The 16,206-nt window shown below is 36.9% G+C and overlaps 2 protein-coding genes across 2 annotated transcripts; both read left to right on the top strand.

Moving 5' to 3' along the window:
* Positions 1 to 454: 454 nt before the first annotated feature.
* On the top strand, positions 455 to 1,381 carry LOC100754552 (olfactory receptor 5B3). The gene has a single exon (XM_027406796.1). The coding sequence runs from the start codon at positions 458 to 460 to the stop codon at positions 1,379 to 1,381; it is 924 nt and encodes a 307-aa protein (XP_027262597.1). The 5' UTR covers positions 455 to 457.
* Positions 1,382 to 7,348: 5,967 nt separating this feature from the next.
* On the top strand, positions 7,349 to 8,881 carry LOC100757164 (olfactory receptor 5B3-like). Its single transcript, XM_027406795.1, has 2 exons — positions 7,349 to 8,236; positions 8,861 to 8,881. The coding sequence occupies exons 1-2, from the start codon at positions 7,349 to 7,351 to the stop codon at positions 8,879 to 8,881; spliced, it is 909 nt and encodes a 302-aa protein (XP_027262596.1).
* Positions 8,882 to 16,206: the final 7,325 nt, after the last annotated feature.

Below are 16,206 nucleotides of genomic sequence, written 5' to 3'. Positions count from 1 at the left end.
TTTAGATAGATGTAACAATTTATCAGTCATTACATTATGGAGAACAGGCTATTTCTGTAGTAGCACTTATCAGGGAAACACAGTTGAAATTATATATATATATATATATATATATATATATATATATATATATGTTTGGTAGAAAATAAATAACATTCACATGTTTCAATTCCTTTATTACCCTATTCTTAATTAAGAATTATTCCATGTGTGTGAGTGCTTTGCCTACATGTATGTCTGTGCCTAATGTGTGTCTCATTTCTGAGGTGTCCAGAAGATGGTGTCAGATCCCCTGGTACTGAAGTTATAGATGGTTGTGAGCTTCCAGGTAGATGCTGAGTGCTTTGGAATAGAAAGCCAGTGCTTGTAACCGCTGAACCATTTCTCCAGTCCCTTATTCTACACTTTTTTTAAAAAAAAATCTTTAAAGCCTTCTGTTGATTAACTGATATCATTGATGGAGAACAAGACAGAAGCGACATGGTTCATCCTGCTGGGACTCACCAATAACCCACATCTGCAACTTCCCCTCTTCATCACTTTCCTCCTCATCTACACCATCACCCTGGTGGGGAACCTGGGGATGTTTCTACTTATTGTCTTTGACTCTCGGCTCCACACCCCTATGTACACTTTCCTCAGTAACCTGTCCTTAGTGGACTTTTGTTACTCTTCAACAGTCACTCCAAAGGTCATAGCTGGATTCTTTTCAGGAGACAAAATCATGTCCTACAATGCATGTGCCTCTCAGATGTTCTTTTTCGCAGCCTTTGCCAATGTGGAAAACTACCTTTTGGTCTCAATGGCTTATGATCGCTATGCAGCAGTGTGTAAGCCCCTACACTATGCCACCACCATGACAACAGGTGTGTGCACATGGTTAGTCATTGGCTGTTATATCTGTGGTTTATTGAATGCTTCCATCTATACTGTGAATGCATTAAGTCTCTCCTTCTGTGAGGTCAATGTGGTCCATCATTTTTTCTGTGACATTCCAGCAGTAATGATTGTATCCTGCTCTGATAGAGATGTCAATGAACTGATTCTTATTTATGTAGCCAGCTTCAATATCTTTTTTGCTCTTATACTTATCTTAATATCCTACATGTTTATTTTCATCAATATACTAAAGATGCACTCAGCTGCAGTGTATCAAAAGGCTCTCTCCACTTGTGCCTCCCACTTCACAGCTGTTTCCATTTTCTATGGGACAGTCATATTCATGTACTTACAGCCTAGCTCCAGTCACTCCATGGACACTGACAAAATCGCATCTGTCTTCTATACTATGGTCATCCCCATGTTGAACCCTCTGGTCTACAGCCTAAGGAATAAGGAGGTGAAGAGTGCATTCACAAAGATTGTACTGAAGTCAAAATAATGTTACAGCTTTTATTTTAACTTTTAGGGATGCACACCATCTGGAATCATTTTTTTGTCTTAACTCTACACAGAAACACATTTTCCTTACCACACTGAATCCAAGAACTTGAAGTGACATCTTCTCCTCTGCAACAGTTTGTTGGTGGTCAAAAAGATAATATCTTGTTCAGAAGAGTAAAACCTGAATAGCTTGTGAAAAACTCAAATGACTATATTATCATATTCAGTCATTTTTCTTGTAATATTTTTTCTGTCACATCAATAGAAATCTATGTATGCAGGTGCATAGAGAAACCAGTCAAAGAGAAGACACATTCATAAGTTTCTTGTGAAGATGTATTACACAGTTGGGTGTCAGAAAATTTCCAGACTAAAATGTAACATGGATTTGTGCTATTTGTCTACATTTGTGTTATTTAACTGTGCTCATTTCATAGGGATATCCAAATGAACACAACAGATATTTAATGTTTGCTTAATGTCTAAAATATAAGGTTGTATTTAAAGAAGTGCTACCTGAAATAAGAAGACTTACTTTAAAAATGCCAGTTCTCCTTCTCATCTCTAACCCATGGAGGGATCACCTGAATAAAGTTGAAAGTCATGGAAAAAGGAGCTAACTCCTCCTTTAAATTTATTGAGTGATACTTATCCCTCTTTCTTCTACCTTATCCTCTAAACTTTTCACTCTCCAAGAATATACTAACTACATTTTCCTTCCTTATTTTCAGGTATTCAGTTGAATCATTCAACTATATTTCTTGGCTGTTTATCATAGAGATGGTTCAATACAGGTCTTACTATCTTTCCTAATCCCGTGAATTTAGCAAAAATTAAATTTGAAAAGCTAGGGAGATGACTCAGAGGGAAAAGTGGCTATTGTACAAACAGAAGTTCATGAGTTAGATCTCAAGAACCTATTTGAAATCTGAGCAGTATGTCAGGTGTCTGGAATCCTGGCACTGGGATAGCCCAAACCACAAGTGGCTGTTACCTTAACACAGAATCTACTATGGCAATGGGCATGGAGAAGAGTAACTGCTGCATATTTCTGACTTGAATATAGATTAACATAACCACTACAGTTAATTATAGGCAGCATCCCATACCCTGTTACTGAGTAAAAATTCAAAAGAAATAAAATCTCTTTGGAAACAACAACAACACACCATGGCACTACACAATCTTTGCAGTGTTAATCATAATAAACAGTGAATGGAAAGACATCTGTAAAAAAAGTGACTTGTATATAATATATAATAATTATCCATACAAATATTCTATTATTTATAACAATATCAATATGATTGGAGATCATTAAGGTTTAATCATAGATGGGGACATGATGGAACAGAGGAGATTTATCTAAATTAAGTATGTTTGAAAACACCAGGTGGAAGCTTACTTCTTTTTTGTTTCAATTCATTTCTTCTTTTTTCTTTTTGAGATTATAATATAATTTATCGCTCCCATTTCCTCCTCCTAAGTTCTTCAATGGACCCTTCTCTAGTCTCGTGCAAATTCATCCCTGTTATTTACTAATTGTTATTGCATGTATACATGTACACATATATGCATAGGTTCCTAAGTACACCAGTTCAGTCTATATAATGTTGTATGCATGTTTTCAGGGCTGATGTCTTCATGCTGGATGTCTAATGGATAGACTCTTCCCTGGAGAAAACAACTTATGCTCCTAGCTTTTCTCAGTTGCCTGCAGTTCTTTGTGAGGGATATGGACTTTTTCCTGTCCCCTTTGTCATGTCCATTGGTGTCATCCTTTTCCAGCTCATGTTTGGCCAATCATGTAGTTGACATTTCAGGGATGTAGGTTTTGATGTTACTAGGAGACAGAATCTCATAGCAAACTTCCTGATTCTCTATCTCTTACAACCATCCCACATCCTCTATAGCAATGTTCCCCAATACTTAGGTGCGTGAGTATTTTGTATCTATTGGCGCAGGGCTTCACAACTGCTCATTTTGATTGATTATGGTTTTTGATCTTTGTGGGAGGAAAATGAAATGGAATTGTAGGGTGCAAGTGAACTCATATGGAAAATGGCAAAAGGAGGACTCTTTAGGTAGAGTGTGGAGAGAAGTACAGAAGAAACAGAGGGTGTATAAAATAAAAATTAGGAAATATGAAAAGGAATCATGCTATTAACTATTTACCCAGACAAACATTATCATACACACAATTAAGTGTATAAATATACATGTATAGTTAAAAGATCTTTTATCATATGGACTTACAATGGTTCTTCCAAGAGTGAAAGACCTCCTAAGAAAAGCATTAATAACAGACATGAGAAGCCTTCTTTTGATTGTTGGACAGGGATATCTAAGAGACTCCTAAACAATACAGTCTGTTGTTGCTCTTCATTGCTCCATGGGTGGAAGGAGAGTAATTATTGCTGAAGATACCATGCACTTCAGAAACAGAGTCCACAAACCCCTAATCTGAAACTAGCCTGAATATCACCCCCAGATTAGTTTTCATCATAACAGAAGGCACCATGCAAGCCTCCAAAGAATGAAGATAACCAAGTATGATGTCTATGAACCACATAAGACACTAACATTGTATATTAACCCTAAAGGTGCAATAGTAGCAAAAATACCTTGGCAGTAACCAACAGTTCTCTAATTAGACTTGAGACTTCAGTCAACAAGAGATACACAATTCCTGGTACTGGAAACCTATATAACTACTTATTGCCAATTAAGTTATGGGTATTGGAAGAAAACCCACAACCACTAATTCACTAAACCAGCATAATCTATACAACAATACATAAAAAATTGTGCCATGATGTTGTATAAGGAGATACTTGGCTGCTCAACTTGCTAAGAATAAGTGATATTGGGCTTTCAGATCTAAAGGGAGCATTTATGTCACTCACTCAAAGGCTCATCACTCAAAGAACATCACAAAGGAGGAGGTAGAAAGTATATGAGTGCCAGAAAATATGGAGAAGAACTGCAAAATATCTCCACAGTATGAGGCAGTGTTTCTAACTATGCTCTTACAACAGCCGCTGCTTCCTGAAATTTCTTGCACTGAGCTGGGCCTGTCAAAAAAGTATGGCTCATAGAACTTTACACTGCCCTGATCTATTGGCTATTGCTGGATTCTGGGGGACAGACAATCATACTCTTCATTTGTGTACCCACTGGTGAGTCCAACCAGGAGCCAATGGATATTTACAGATCTAGGCCACATACATAGTACTGGTTAAACGCAATGGATCCCCAACATCATGAGTGTGAGTGAGGGACTTTGGTGTGGGGGAGGGGCAGAAGGTGAAGGGAGACAAACTAGGATGAGGTGAGAATAAGACTGAGTAATATACAAGAATGAGGTTGTCAAAGAACAAATTTAATAAAACTTAAGAGATTCCTCACTAATTTGCATAATTTCAATTATTAGCTAAAAACTTTCATTTTATAAATATACCAACTCTTTTGATCCCTGCAGGCATACTAATTGTCTATTCTCTGGGAAAACTGGTTGAGATTTCTTCAAGTATTCTCACAGGGGAAATCTCCAGAGCTTGCCCAATCTGTACAATTCTCCCAAGTTCCTCGTGCTCTGGCCTCTAAATCCCAATCTGACTCTGAATCACATTGTTAGAAAGGACATTCTGCAGGGCATGACTCATTAGACACCATTAATCATCTGAGTGATATTCATCATGAATACAAAAATGCCTTCTATTTACCTGAAGACTCACTGAACTTTTAGCCAACATCAAAGAGATTTCCAAACATAAAGATTACATTGATGAACTTTTCTACTATCAGTGTATATTGATTATACAAAATAATGTGTTTCATTAATATATTTTCTAGACATATATAATGTATGTTGCTCATATTTACTGATAACTGGTTGACTTTTGAACTATACAATTATGTAAGATAGCTATCTGCTCCTATTATTTACAGAAATGCTGAGTTGTATAAGAGAAAGAATTGTATCGTATCTATTTTACCAAAAAGGAGGAGGTAAGTGATTCTTCTCAGGTCAACAAAATTAAAAAAAATTATGTTGATTTGAAACTTGATTCATGCTTGTGTTCTTTCTGCCAATTCTCTTTGTATTAGAGAAGTTGGAGCACATATAATAGAATTTTAGAAATATTGTTACTTTATAAGAACAGAGATTCAAATAACATTTTTAAAACTATGAAGCTTTGGAGTAAACATATCTGTGGTAAAGAAAGTTTGCACTGATCTGTAATAGCCTATTTCAGAATACTAATGAGACAAAGAATGGATTGTAAATAGCCGGGATTTTACCAAACTGAAATACAGACTTCAAAGAATAATTGACAGTAGTCTGCACAAAAATGTAGAAAGGCAATGTTATTCTTTGAGTAAAGACAGAGAAACCCTAGCAAGTATAGAAATGATCACTCTCTGGAATGTGGGAGAAAAAGAAAAAAAAATGGAGATGGAAGCTTCAAGACTTCAAAACTGACATGCAAGTGAAGCCTTGAACTTCAGTATTCATCTTGATCTAACAAATGTGAAGTTCCTTGACCCAGCCTAATACTAGCATGATGGCAGTTGTCAGGCTGTGCTCAACACCCAGTATACCCCTCTCTTACGCGCTTTATTTGCTGAATTCATCTTGGGTTTTGCGAGTTTCGTTATTCTGTGGTTGGAGAAACAATGTTCTGGGGAATAAGGCTACAGTGACTCCTACCTGGTAAGCAATTGCTCCAATATAGATCTTTTTCAATGATGAAAATTCTCTGCCAAATCACTTGATTCACTCACTAGGCAAATTGTATTTTCAGGTTGGACTCATTTCTATAACAACTATCCCTCCAAAACTGCTGTGTACAAGAGCTAAATTCCTCAATCAATTTAAAAGTTTATGATTTAGCGATGACTTTCCAACATGTACAGACGTTGGTGATGTGAAAACTTGTCTGAGATGGTGAAGATGAGACATCATCAAAAATTTAAGAACTTCTTTATGCAAGTTTGTTTGACTTTTGTTATGAGACCATATTTGGTGTATTCCAGTCTTGTCTAATTGAGAAATTTTAATTTCATGAAGACCACTTTTGCTTTTAAGAGAAGGATCCTTTTTACTGGGATTTTTGTTCTTTTTATTTGCAATGAGAGGAAACTATATGGTGAAAAACATGAAATTATTACTTGATCATTACCTTATTAGTTCAGGGTGAAATACTGATTTTTTATTGAATGGTGACAAAAGATTAATTATGAATTCAGGTGATTGGATTTGATTTAAATTCTCTTCAAACTGAGAATTAACTGACATAGAGTCATTTAAAGGTTGTCATGAGTTCAAAGCACAGAGTGCCAATTAATAGTTTAGTAACAAGAGTAAATCACTCAACTTCTTGCACATTACAATTTACATAAAAGTGGCAACTGATAAAACTTATATGTTCATAGGAAGAAACACTTCAAAAATGTTCACAACAGTTGTTAGACAGATGAACAATATGGAAATATCAACTGGTCTGAGTTCAAGGGAGATTACTTGGTAAAAGTTTCCACCAAACAAATAATTTACATTATATTATTAAATTGTCAACATCCCATTTATAAAGTGCACACGCCTTTAATCCCAGCACTCGGGAGGCAGAGGCAGGAGGATCTCTGAGTTCAAGGCCAGCCGGGTCTACAGAGCAAGTTTTTGGATAGGCTCCAAAGCAATACAGAGAAACCCTGTCTCTAATAACCAAAAAAAGAAAAAAAGAAAAAAAAGAAATAATCTATTAGGATTCCTCACTTCATAGAATAAATAACACCATATAATTAGTGCACTCAACTTGATTCTGAAGCCCGGTCTTTCTTTGAAGAAGTTCAAGGCACAAGTCATATATCCATGGTTTCTAGACATAATTAACAGTTTTTATATCATTTTTATTGATCCCTCTTATTCTTATGGTCATAGAGCTTCCAGTGATCTCAAATAATGTGGATGGAGAACCGGACAGAAGTGTCACACTTCCTGCTGCTGGGACTCACCAATGACACAAATCTGCAGCTTCCCCTTTTTGTCACCTTCCTTCTCATCTACACCATCACCGTGGTGGGGAACCTGGGGATTATCCTGTTAATTTTCCTGGACTCTGGGCTTCACACTCCAATGTACTTTTTCCTAGGTAATCTCTCTCTGGTGGATTTTTGTTATTCTTCAGCTGTTACCCCAACAGTGATGGCTGGACTTCTTATAGGAAACAAAATCATGTCATACAATGACTGTGCTACACAGATGTTCTGTTTCACTGCCTTTGCCAGTGTGGAAAACTACCTATTAGCCTCAATGGCATATGATCGCTATGCAGCAGTGTGTAAGCCTCTACACTATTCCACAACCATGACTACAAGTGTGTGTGCATGGTTGATCATAGGCTGTTATGTCCTAGGTTTCCTAAATGCTTCCATCTACACTGGAGATGCATTCAGTCTCTCCTTCTGTGACTCCAATGTAGTCCATCATTTTTTTTGTGATATTCCTGCGGTTATGGTTCTTTCTTGCTCTGATAGGCATATCAATGAGCTGCTTCTTGTTTATGTAGTGAGCTTCAATATCTTTTTTGCTATAATAGTCATCTGGATATCTTATATACTCATTTTTATTTCCATCCTACAAATGCACACAGCTGCAGGATATCGAAAGGCTGTATCAACCTGTGCCTCCCATTTCACTGCAGTCTCTATTTTCTATGGGACTGTCATCTTCATGTATTTACAGCCCAGCTCTAATCATTCCATGGACACAGACAAAATTGCATCTGTGTTCTACACCATGGTTATTCCCATGCTGAATCCTATGGTGTACAGTCTGAGGAACAAGGAGGTCAAGAGTGCATTATTAAAGCTAAAGAGCACATTCACTTTTTGAAGAGAAAATAATCATTAGGAGTTTTTCATTTCTACACTATTTGGGATGCCCAAATATGGGCTTATTCCTCTCAGATCTTGTGTATGTATTGAGTTATATTTCAAGTTCACTCTGAAGTTTTCAAGGTGATTTGTTTGTATATGTAATGGCTAATGTCTGGTAAAACAGGACATGATATACCTAGCAATACATATCTGAATTAGAATAGCTAACATTTCTGGAGGTCAAGACCCCTAAACCCTTCTTTAACATTGATGTATTGTCTCATTTTGTTGGTATATTTGTTACATGTCAATGAAAATGTGAATATAACAAATACTCAAAGAAGTCCATGAACTGAGCAAATTTACACAGTTCTCCCATGATAAGAGACACACTGGATATGCTGAATTTGTTGGAGTTAAATATAATATGGCTACTGTAGAGGTTATTTTGTGTGTTGATTTGAATGTATTACTGGATGTACAGATAGACAGCATGATGCTTTTCTGTGAGGGTAACCCCCCCAAAGTCCAATATTGATAAAGTAAGTTGAAACAATTATCATTTAGATGAGTGGCCATAATTCATTCCATTGAGGTCTCAAATGAATTGAAATAAATTGTAGAAAAGAAAAAAGTTTCCTTTCATCTTCCCCCAACTGGCCTACCTTCCTCCCTTTCAAAGCTTCCAAGTAGCTCTTATAGAACCTCCTTCATTTGGCACTTCCTGTAAGGTTTCTGGATATATTAATGGTGGTTCTCTTAAGACCTTAGGTTGTTCATATTTTACCTGAAGATGCAATGCTGAATTTGGTTTTCCACATAATTTCCATGTAATTTCTCGGTCTCTATAATCTGCTTTAATAAGTTTTTCTAAGGCCTATATCTTAGCACTCATATCAACCAAGTTTTTTAGAGATAAACCAAGAATTATCAAAAGAACAACAAAGATTATCAAAATAACAATAAACAAGATGAGGCTGGGGAAACCCATAGAAACAGCTGACCTGAACAAGGGGGAGCTCATGGATCCCAGACTGATAGCAGGGAAACCAGCATAGAACTGAACCAGGCCCCCTGAACGTGGGTGTCAGATAGGAGGTCTGGGCAGTCTACGGGGCCTCTGGTAATAGATCAGCATTTGTCCCTAGTGTAGGAATGGACTTTGGGAGCCCATTCCACATAGAGAGATACTCTCTTAGCCTAGACACATGGAGGAGGCCCCAGGTCCGGCTCCAAATGATGTGACAGACTTTGATGATCCCTGATGGAAGGCCTCACCCCCTGGGGCGTGGATTCGGGATTGGAAGGGGGGGGTCGGTGGGAGGCATGGGAGGATGGGAGCGAGAGGGAACTTGGATTGATATGTAAAACAAGATTGTTTCTAATTTAAATTAAGAAAAAGAGAAAAAAGTTTTTTAAAAGAGAAATGAAACTGTTTCCAAGGAGAAATTTGTAACCAACAATTATATCAAATGGGTTATTTTCATGTCTTTATCTCTATAATGTCATTGTTCAGGTGTATATGCATTTTGTAGATGTGACTGTAAATGAGGTACAATTGATTTCAACCAATTTGATGGTTAAGGCTATCCACTACCATTTGTTCACAATTTATAAATAATACTGTTTTGAATTTTTTGTTCTACCACAAAGTTTATTCTCATAGAAGAAAACATAATAAATACTGATATACAGACAACAACAACAACAAAACAAAAACCAATTAACAGTATGCCTTTCCTGGTTGATTATCCCTTCATGTTCCATTTTAAAACTATCTTTTGTTTAATCATATTCAGATCTAATTTTATCCATTTTAATAGTGTTTTCCATTTTTTAGTGTGTGTAAAAACTCTCTTTTTAAACTAATCCTTTCCTTTAAGAATTCCCAGTAAATTTACCAAATATGCCAACAGTGTCAGTGAACTGTGAGGCTTAGCAGATCTGAATCAGAGAACTAACATGTCGCCCTGAGCTCAGAGTTTGAGCTCCAGGAGAAGGACTGTAGGAAAAGCCCAAAGGCCTCCTGAGTTTTGGTGGCAGCTGAAGACTGTTTAGAAAAGCTATAACTGAAAAATCCCATACTTGCTCAAAGATTTTAGGAGAAAACCAAAAACAATACCTACCTGGATGGGCAGGGACTCAGACAGAAATCCTGCCAGCAGTTCAGATTTGGGCTGAGCTCAAAGTGATTTTTTTCATGAATTCCTACTTTAATGTTGGGTACCAATATGTAACATGAAAAAATAAAAGATCCAGAAACAGATATTGGGGTTCAAACCTGAAGCTGAAGATCAGAAAAGCAAAGTACCTGGTCACTAGCTGATGAACTTATTGCCTTTATATATTGTGTATACTTATTGTATATAGTTTTCCTTATATTAGTTGCAGGGAATTGTGGTGATATATTATTTATGTTTTACTAAAGCTTGCCTGAGGATTCAGAAAGCAAAGACAGCTTCAAGCTATAGAGATCAGGCAGTGGTGATACACACCTTTGATCCCAGGACTCAGGATTAAAGGTAGACAGATCTCTGTGAATCCAAGGTCACCCAGATCTACACAAGTTTGATCCAGTCCTAAAGAGAAACATCTCACACAAATATCTCAGCTCCTGGGACCACACATCTTTAGTCCTAACTCTAGAGGTGTATAAAAGATAGGACCAGGGTCTTGCATAGTCAGTATTGAGCATTCATTCTCCAGCCACATTGTGGATAGGATGGATTCATTCTTCAGTCACACTGAGCTAGAAAGCCATTCAATCTTAGGATTCTACAGCCACACTGAGGAGAGGCAGCAGAATCAACCCATTCAGCCTGAGGTCCTGGTAAGAGCTAGTGGCCCACTGCTTTGCTTTTCTAATCTTCAGCTTGAACCTTGAACCCCAGTATCTGTCTCTGGGTCTTTCATTTTTTGTGTTACATTAAAATAGCTAACTTGATCCCTATATGTTACTTACAAGTATCTTATCCCCAATATAGACTTAGAAGTTATAATTTGTCTCAGGAGGGAAATCTCCAGAGCGTGCTCCAGCTGTGTAATCAGCTCACTATCTCAATACAAAGACTTTGAACAAGTATGATTCCATTTGATATCATGTTAGAGGTAATGCACATTCAACCTCTCCTTCAGAAAGTCCAATGCTAATTATAGTTTCTCTGTGATATACCAACAATCTTGACTCTCTTTTTTGATAGATATGTAAAGGAACTGTATGGGAAACCAGGTTAAATCACTTTCCCCACCTTATAATTACCTTAATGTCTACAGTATCATTTTCATCACAATTCCGAGGATGCCTGATGTTCAGAATATTGGAGGCTGCATCCACCTGTGTCTCCGACTTCACTGATGTCTGCATTTCCTATAGTACTGTAATCTTCATGTATTTGAAACCCAGCTGAAGTCATAAAATGGGCATTTACTGAATAATGTTTGTGTTCATCTGCATGCTGAAACTTCAGACATATAATCTGAGAAACAAGGCCAAAATCACATTTGTGAAGATTATTATGAAGGAAGAATACTATTTTTTATTGTCATACCTGTGTGGGACACACAGAATTAGAATCATACTCATTGAGTTATTTAATGCACTGCTTGCATTTTTTTGTTCCTGAGGTTACCCTGTCCTCTGCAGCAGTGGGTTCTTTTTTTTTCTGGGAAAAGAAAACATCATGTTAAAAATGTAGCATTTAAAAGAGAATGCTTTGGTTATCTTTGCCTATTTTTCTTTAAAAAACATTACCAATATTTCTGTCTGATTACTTTATTTTGTACTTTTTGTACCATTACATTGACAACTGGTCTGGATTTAGATACACCATGGAAACACACCTCAGTATATCTATGAGGTTATTTCTAGAAAGTTTCAGCTGAAAGAAGATCATCACTCTGACTGTGGGTGTTACAATCCAATTGCCTGTTATTTTAGCACAAGTAAAAGTAGGATTTAGGTGGGTCCCAGAATTAATTTGTATTGCTCCTAACTGTAGATACACTGTTATTTCATTTCCTGCCATCACGTCTTCTCAGCCATCATGGTCTGCAATATTATCTTAAGCCCGAACTCCAGATGAACCTCATCTTATGTTTCTTTAAGATTATAACATGAAATAAAATCCATATAAATTTGGACACAACCTATTATTAGAATGAGAAATCCTGATTATTCAAATTATTCTAGTAAAGACTCTTTTGGAGTGGGTGATGCACTTTAGAAACTAACAATTGATGGGCTGAAGTGTACACTCTTGAACACTTATCAACCATATCGTGTAGTTCTGAAATGAGAAAACAATGATTTCTGCTTGGTAATGAAAATAAAAATATCAAATAGTATTCATTGCTGTAGATAGCCCAATCCATGAATCCTCTTGAGCTCAAGGGGTAAGTGTCATGTATCAAATCAGCTGTGTAGGTCTGGAAATGACCCCAATGCCTGGTGAACCACAGAGAGAGGATTAGTGCCTTTGGAGAGAATGGAGGAGCCAGCAGCATATGTGTGCCCTATGGGCTTTATCAAAAGCCCTGTTTCTTTTTAACACCAATGATTCTTTTCATGGGTTTTAAAACTATATCAACCACTGTAGATTCAATTCTTGTCTCTGAAATTCAGAAGTGCAGATTATTTTCATAAAGTCACATTAGCTGGCATTTAGATTTGCTTCTCACATACATAGTTTTCAGCTATCCATATGGGCTTTAGGCAATAAATTTAAAACTCAAACAATCAGTTAGTCAGAGGAGCTACCTTCTTATACTCATTTTACATTAGATGTAAAAAGTCTAAAATAGAATTTATTCATGACAGAGAGCTAAGATTTTCCTTTAAAGGGACATTGTTTTAGATCTTATCTGTTACTTTCCTTAGCCTTCACATGTCATTAAATGCCAATACAATTAATTTTCATATCTGTGAATTGTGAATAATAATTCATTGACTCATGATGCCTAATAATAATGTGGCAGGGTTTCTAGGCTGCTGATAGAAACATGATGATTGGTTTTATACTTATTTTTAGTTTTGAGATTATAATATAATTATATTTCCCTTTTGATTTCCTCTCTCTAAACCGTCCCATATACTATTTCTTGTTCTTTTTGAAATTCATGTCCTCCTTTTATATATATATATATATATATATATATATATAATATATATGTGTGTGTGTGTGTGTGTGTGTGTGTGTGTGTGTGTGTGTGTGTATGTGTGTGCATCTGAGTGTCTGTGTGTATGAGTGCATAATTACAACTACTCTGTATGATATTATTTTTACGAATGTTTCAAGGTTCACTATTTTGTATTGGGTAACTAATTGGTAAGTGCTTCCTGGGGAAGGTCCTGCACTCAGAATTCCTTAGCCGCTGCTGATTGTAGTTTCTTTGTGTAGAGCTGAGGCTTCATGGGCTTTTCTCAATCCACATTAGCCTATCTATTGATGTTATTCTTGCTCAGCTCATGTTTGCATAATAAAGTTGATGAACCTTTATGAGTGTAGCTTCTGACATTCTCAGAAGATACAACCTCACAATTAATTAGCTAATCCACTGGCTCTTATAATATTTTTATTCCCTCTTTTGCAATGATATTTGAGCTGTGAGTATGAGAATTGTATTGTATATGTATCCATTGTGACTGGGATCCACAACCATACATTTTGATTGCTTGTAGTTTTCTGTAGTGCTCTCTTTTTTTGGCAAAGAGAATTTTCCATGATGGGACATGATTACACTGATCTGTGGGTATAAAGACAAGTATTTAGAATGCAATTAGGGATCATGTCACTACTGAAACAATATGTATATTCTGCAAATCTGCTTTGTTTTATATCTTGAACCAGAACTAAGTTGATTAAGTAGGTTTTAAAATTAATGCATGGAGTTTTGAGAAAGACATTGTGGGGATATGGGAATATATGGAAATGAAGGAATGGGGGATAGATTTGGCTAAAATATATTGTGTACATACATGAAATTCTCAAATATTTAAACATTAATAAATGCAAAACTCTGCTAAGATTACTTTATCAGCTATTTAAGTTTTCCTTATTCCTAATAACCAAATGTTTGCATCAGCACAAATGTTCTGTTGCAAACCAGAAAAAGTAATATGCAATATTCATATACTGGCACATTCCTCTTGCTTGAAAATGATTCTACAGGATGGAGAGATGGCTCAGTGGCAAAAGGGCTTTCCATATAAGTAACATACATGAAGACCAGAGTTCAGATCTCTATATCACACATAAATGACAAGGTGGTCATGGCAACCTGCCTATGATTCCAGCAATCTGAAACAAAGACAAAGGATCTACTGAGTAAGTTGACTAACTAGACCATGGTTATTGGTCAGCATTAAGTTCAGTTGAGGGACTCTTCCTCAAATACTAAGATGGAGAGCACTCACAGACATGTCCTGACATCATCCACTAGTTCTCTCTCTCTCTCTCTCTCTCTCTCTCTCTCTCTCTCTCTCTCTCTCTCTTTCTCCCTCTCACACACGCACGCACGCACGCACGCACGCACGCGCGCACACACACACACACACACACATACACACACGTGAATGAACACAAACATGTTCACCAATTCATGCCTGGGAAGAGGGAAACTCAATTGAGGAACTGTCTCCATCAGATTCACCCATGAGTATGTCTGTGCGGTGTTTTCTTGATTGCTAATTGACATAGAAGGGTACTATCCATTGTGTGTGGTGACACCCTAGGCAGTTGGATTTGGAAAACATAAGCAAGGTGGCGAGAAAGCCAGAAGGACCAAACCAGTAACAACTTCTTCCATGGATGCTGTTTCTGTTTGTGCATCCAGGTTTTTGGTTTGGCTTCTCTCAGTGGTGTATTGTGACATAGAAACGTAAGTCAAATAAAACCTTCCTTCTCCATGTTGTTTTTAGTCAATAATTTATCACAGCAACAGAGAAAAAAGCAAGAACATGTATATACTCACTCAATGCAATTTGCATACATGTACACAGACATTTTAACACACACACACACACACACACACACACACACGATCGAGACAAAAAAAACCCAAAAATATCCCTGTATCCCTGTCACAAATGGCATTGCAGATGGCACTTAATTGCTAAGTGAAACACAGACTCAAAAGACATATACTTCAGGGGTATGGTTAGGGAGTTACAGCAAAAATGAAATCAGTTGGATAATTTAATTCACAAGATGGGTTGTAGGTGGAAGGAAGAGTTATCAAAGAAAATTTCAGATGATTTGCCTTACTTGATTATGTATTGGAAATAGGGCTAGATATTTGACATCATTCTTAGGACTATATACTACTATTTAGGTATTTGTACTGACCTGCTCCTTTGGGGTCATGACAGGATATACCCTTAGCTGCTGCTGCTAAGAGAACCACCTGTGCCTATTCACTACATTCCCTTTTAAAATGGCCCTAACCACCATCTCTCTCTCTCTCTCTCTCTCTCTCTCTCTCTCTCTCTCTCTCTCTCTCTCTCTCTCTCTCTCTCTCTCTCCACCCTCTCTGCCTTTCTTTTTTTGCTCCCGTTCCCAGAAGTTGGTCTTCCCTGTCCCCTTTTCTTAATTAAAAAAAAAACCCTCAGCTTACTCTGTTACATGGCATCTTTCTTGCACCACTTTTCAAAAAAAAATTACAACACTTTACACTAAAATTTCTGCACCTCACAGAGCATTAATTAACTATTTTGAAAAACAAGAAGTAACAAGTAATGCAAACACATTGGTATACACTGAAGTAGCCAACCTGATCCCACAGGTTGTTTAATTGCTTCCTGTTCACCATGCAGAGTCAGAAGCATCACACAACCTCCTGGGAAGAAATCCCCAGAGCTCCCAAGTCTGTATGATTCATTCCAGGTCTCCAAGCATTAGTCTCTGAGATCTAATAGGACTCTACATCTCATCATTTTATAGGAAA

This window comes from Cricetulus griseus, chromosome 3 (genome assembly GCF_003668045.3).
Source record: "Cricetulus griseus strain 17A/GY chromosome 3, alternate assembly CriGri-PICRH-1.0, whole genome shotgun sequence".
NCBI classification, from domain to species: Eukaryota; Metazoa; Chordata; class Mammalia; order Rodentia; family Cricetidae; genus Cricetulus; species Cricetulus griseus.
This window is presented reverse-complemented; position numbering and strand designations above follow the sequence as displayed.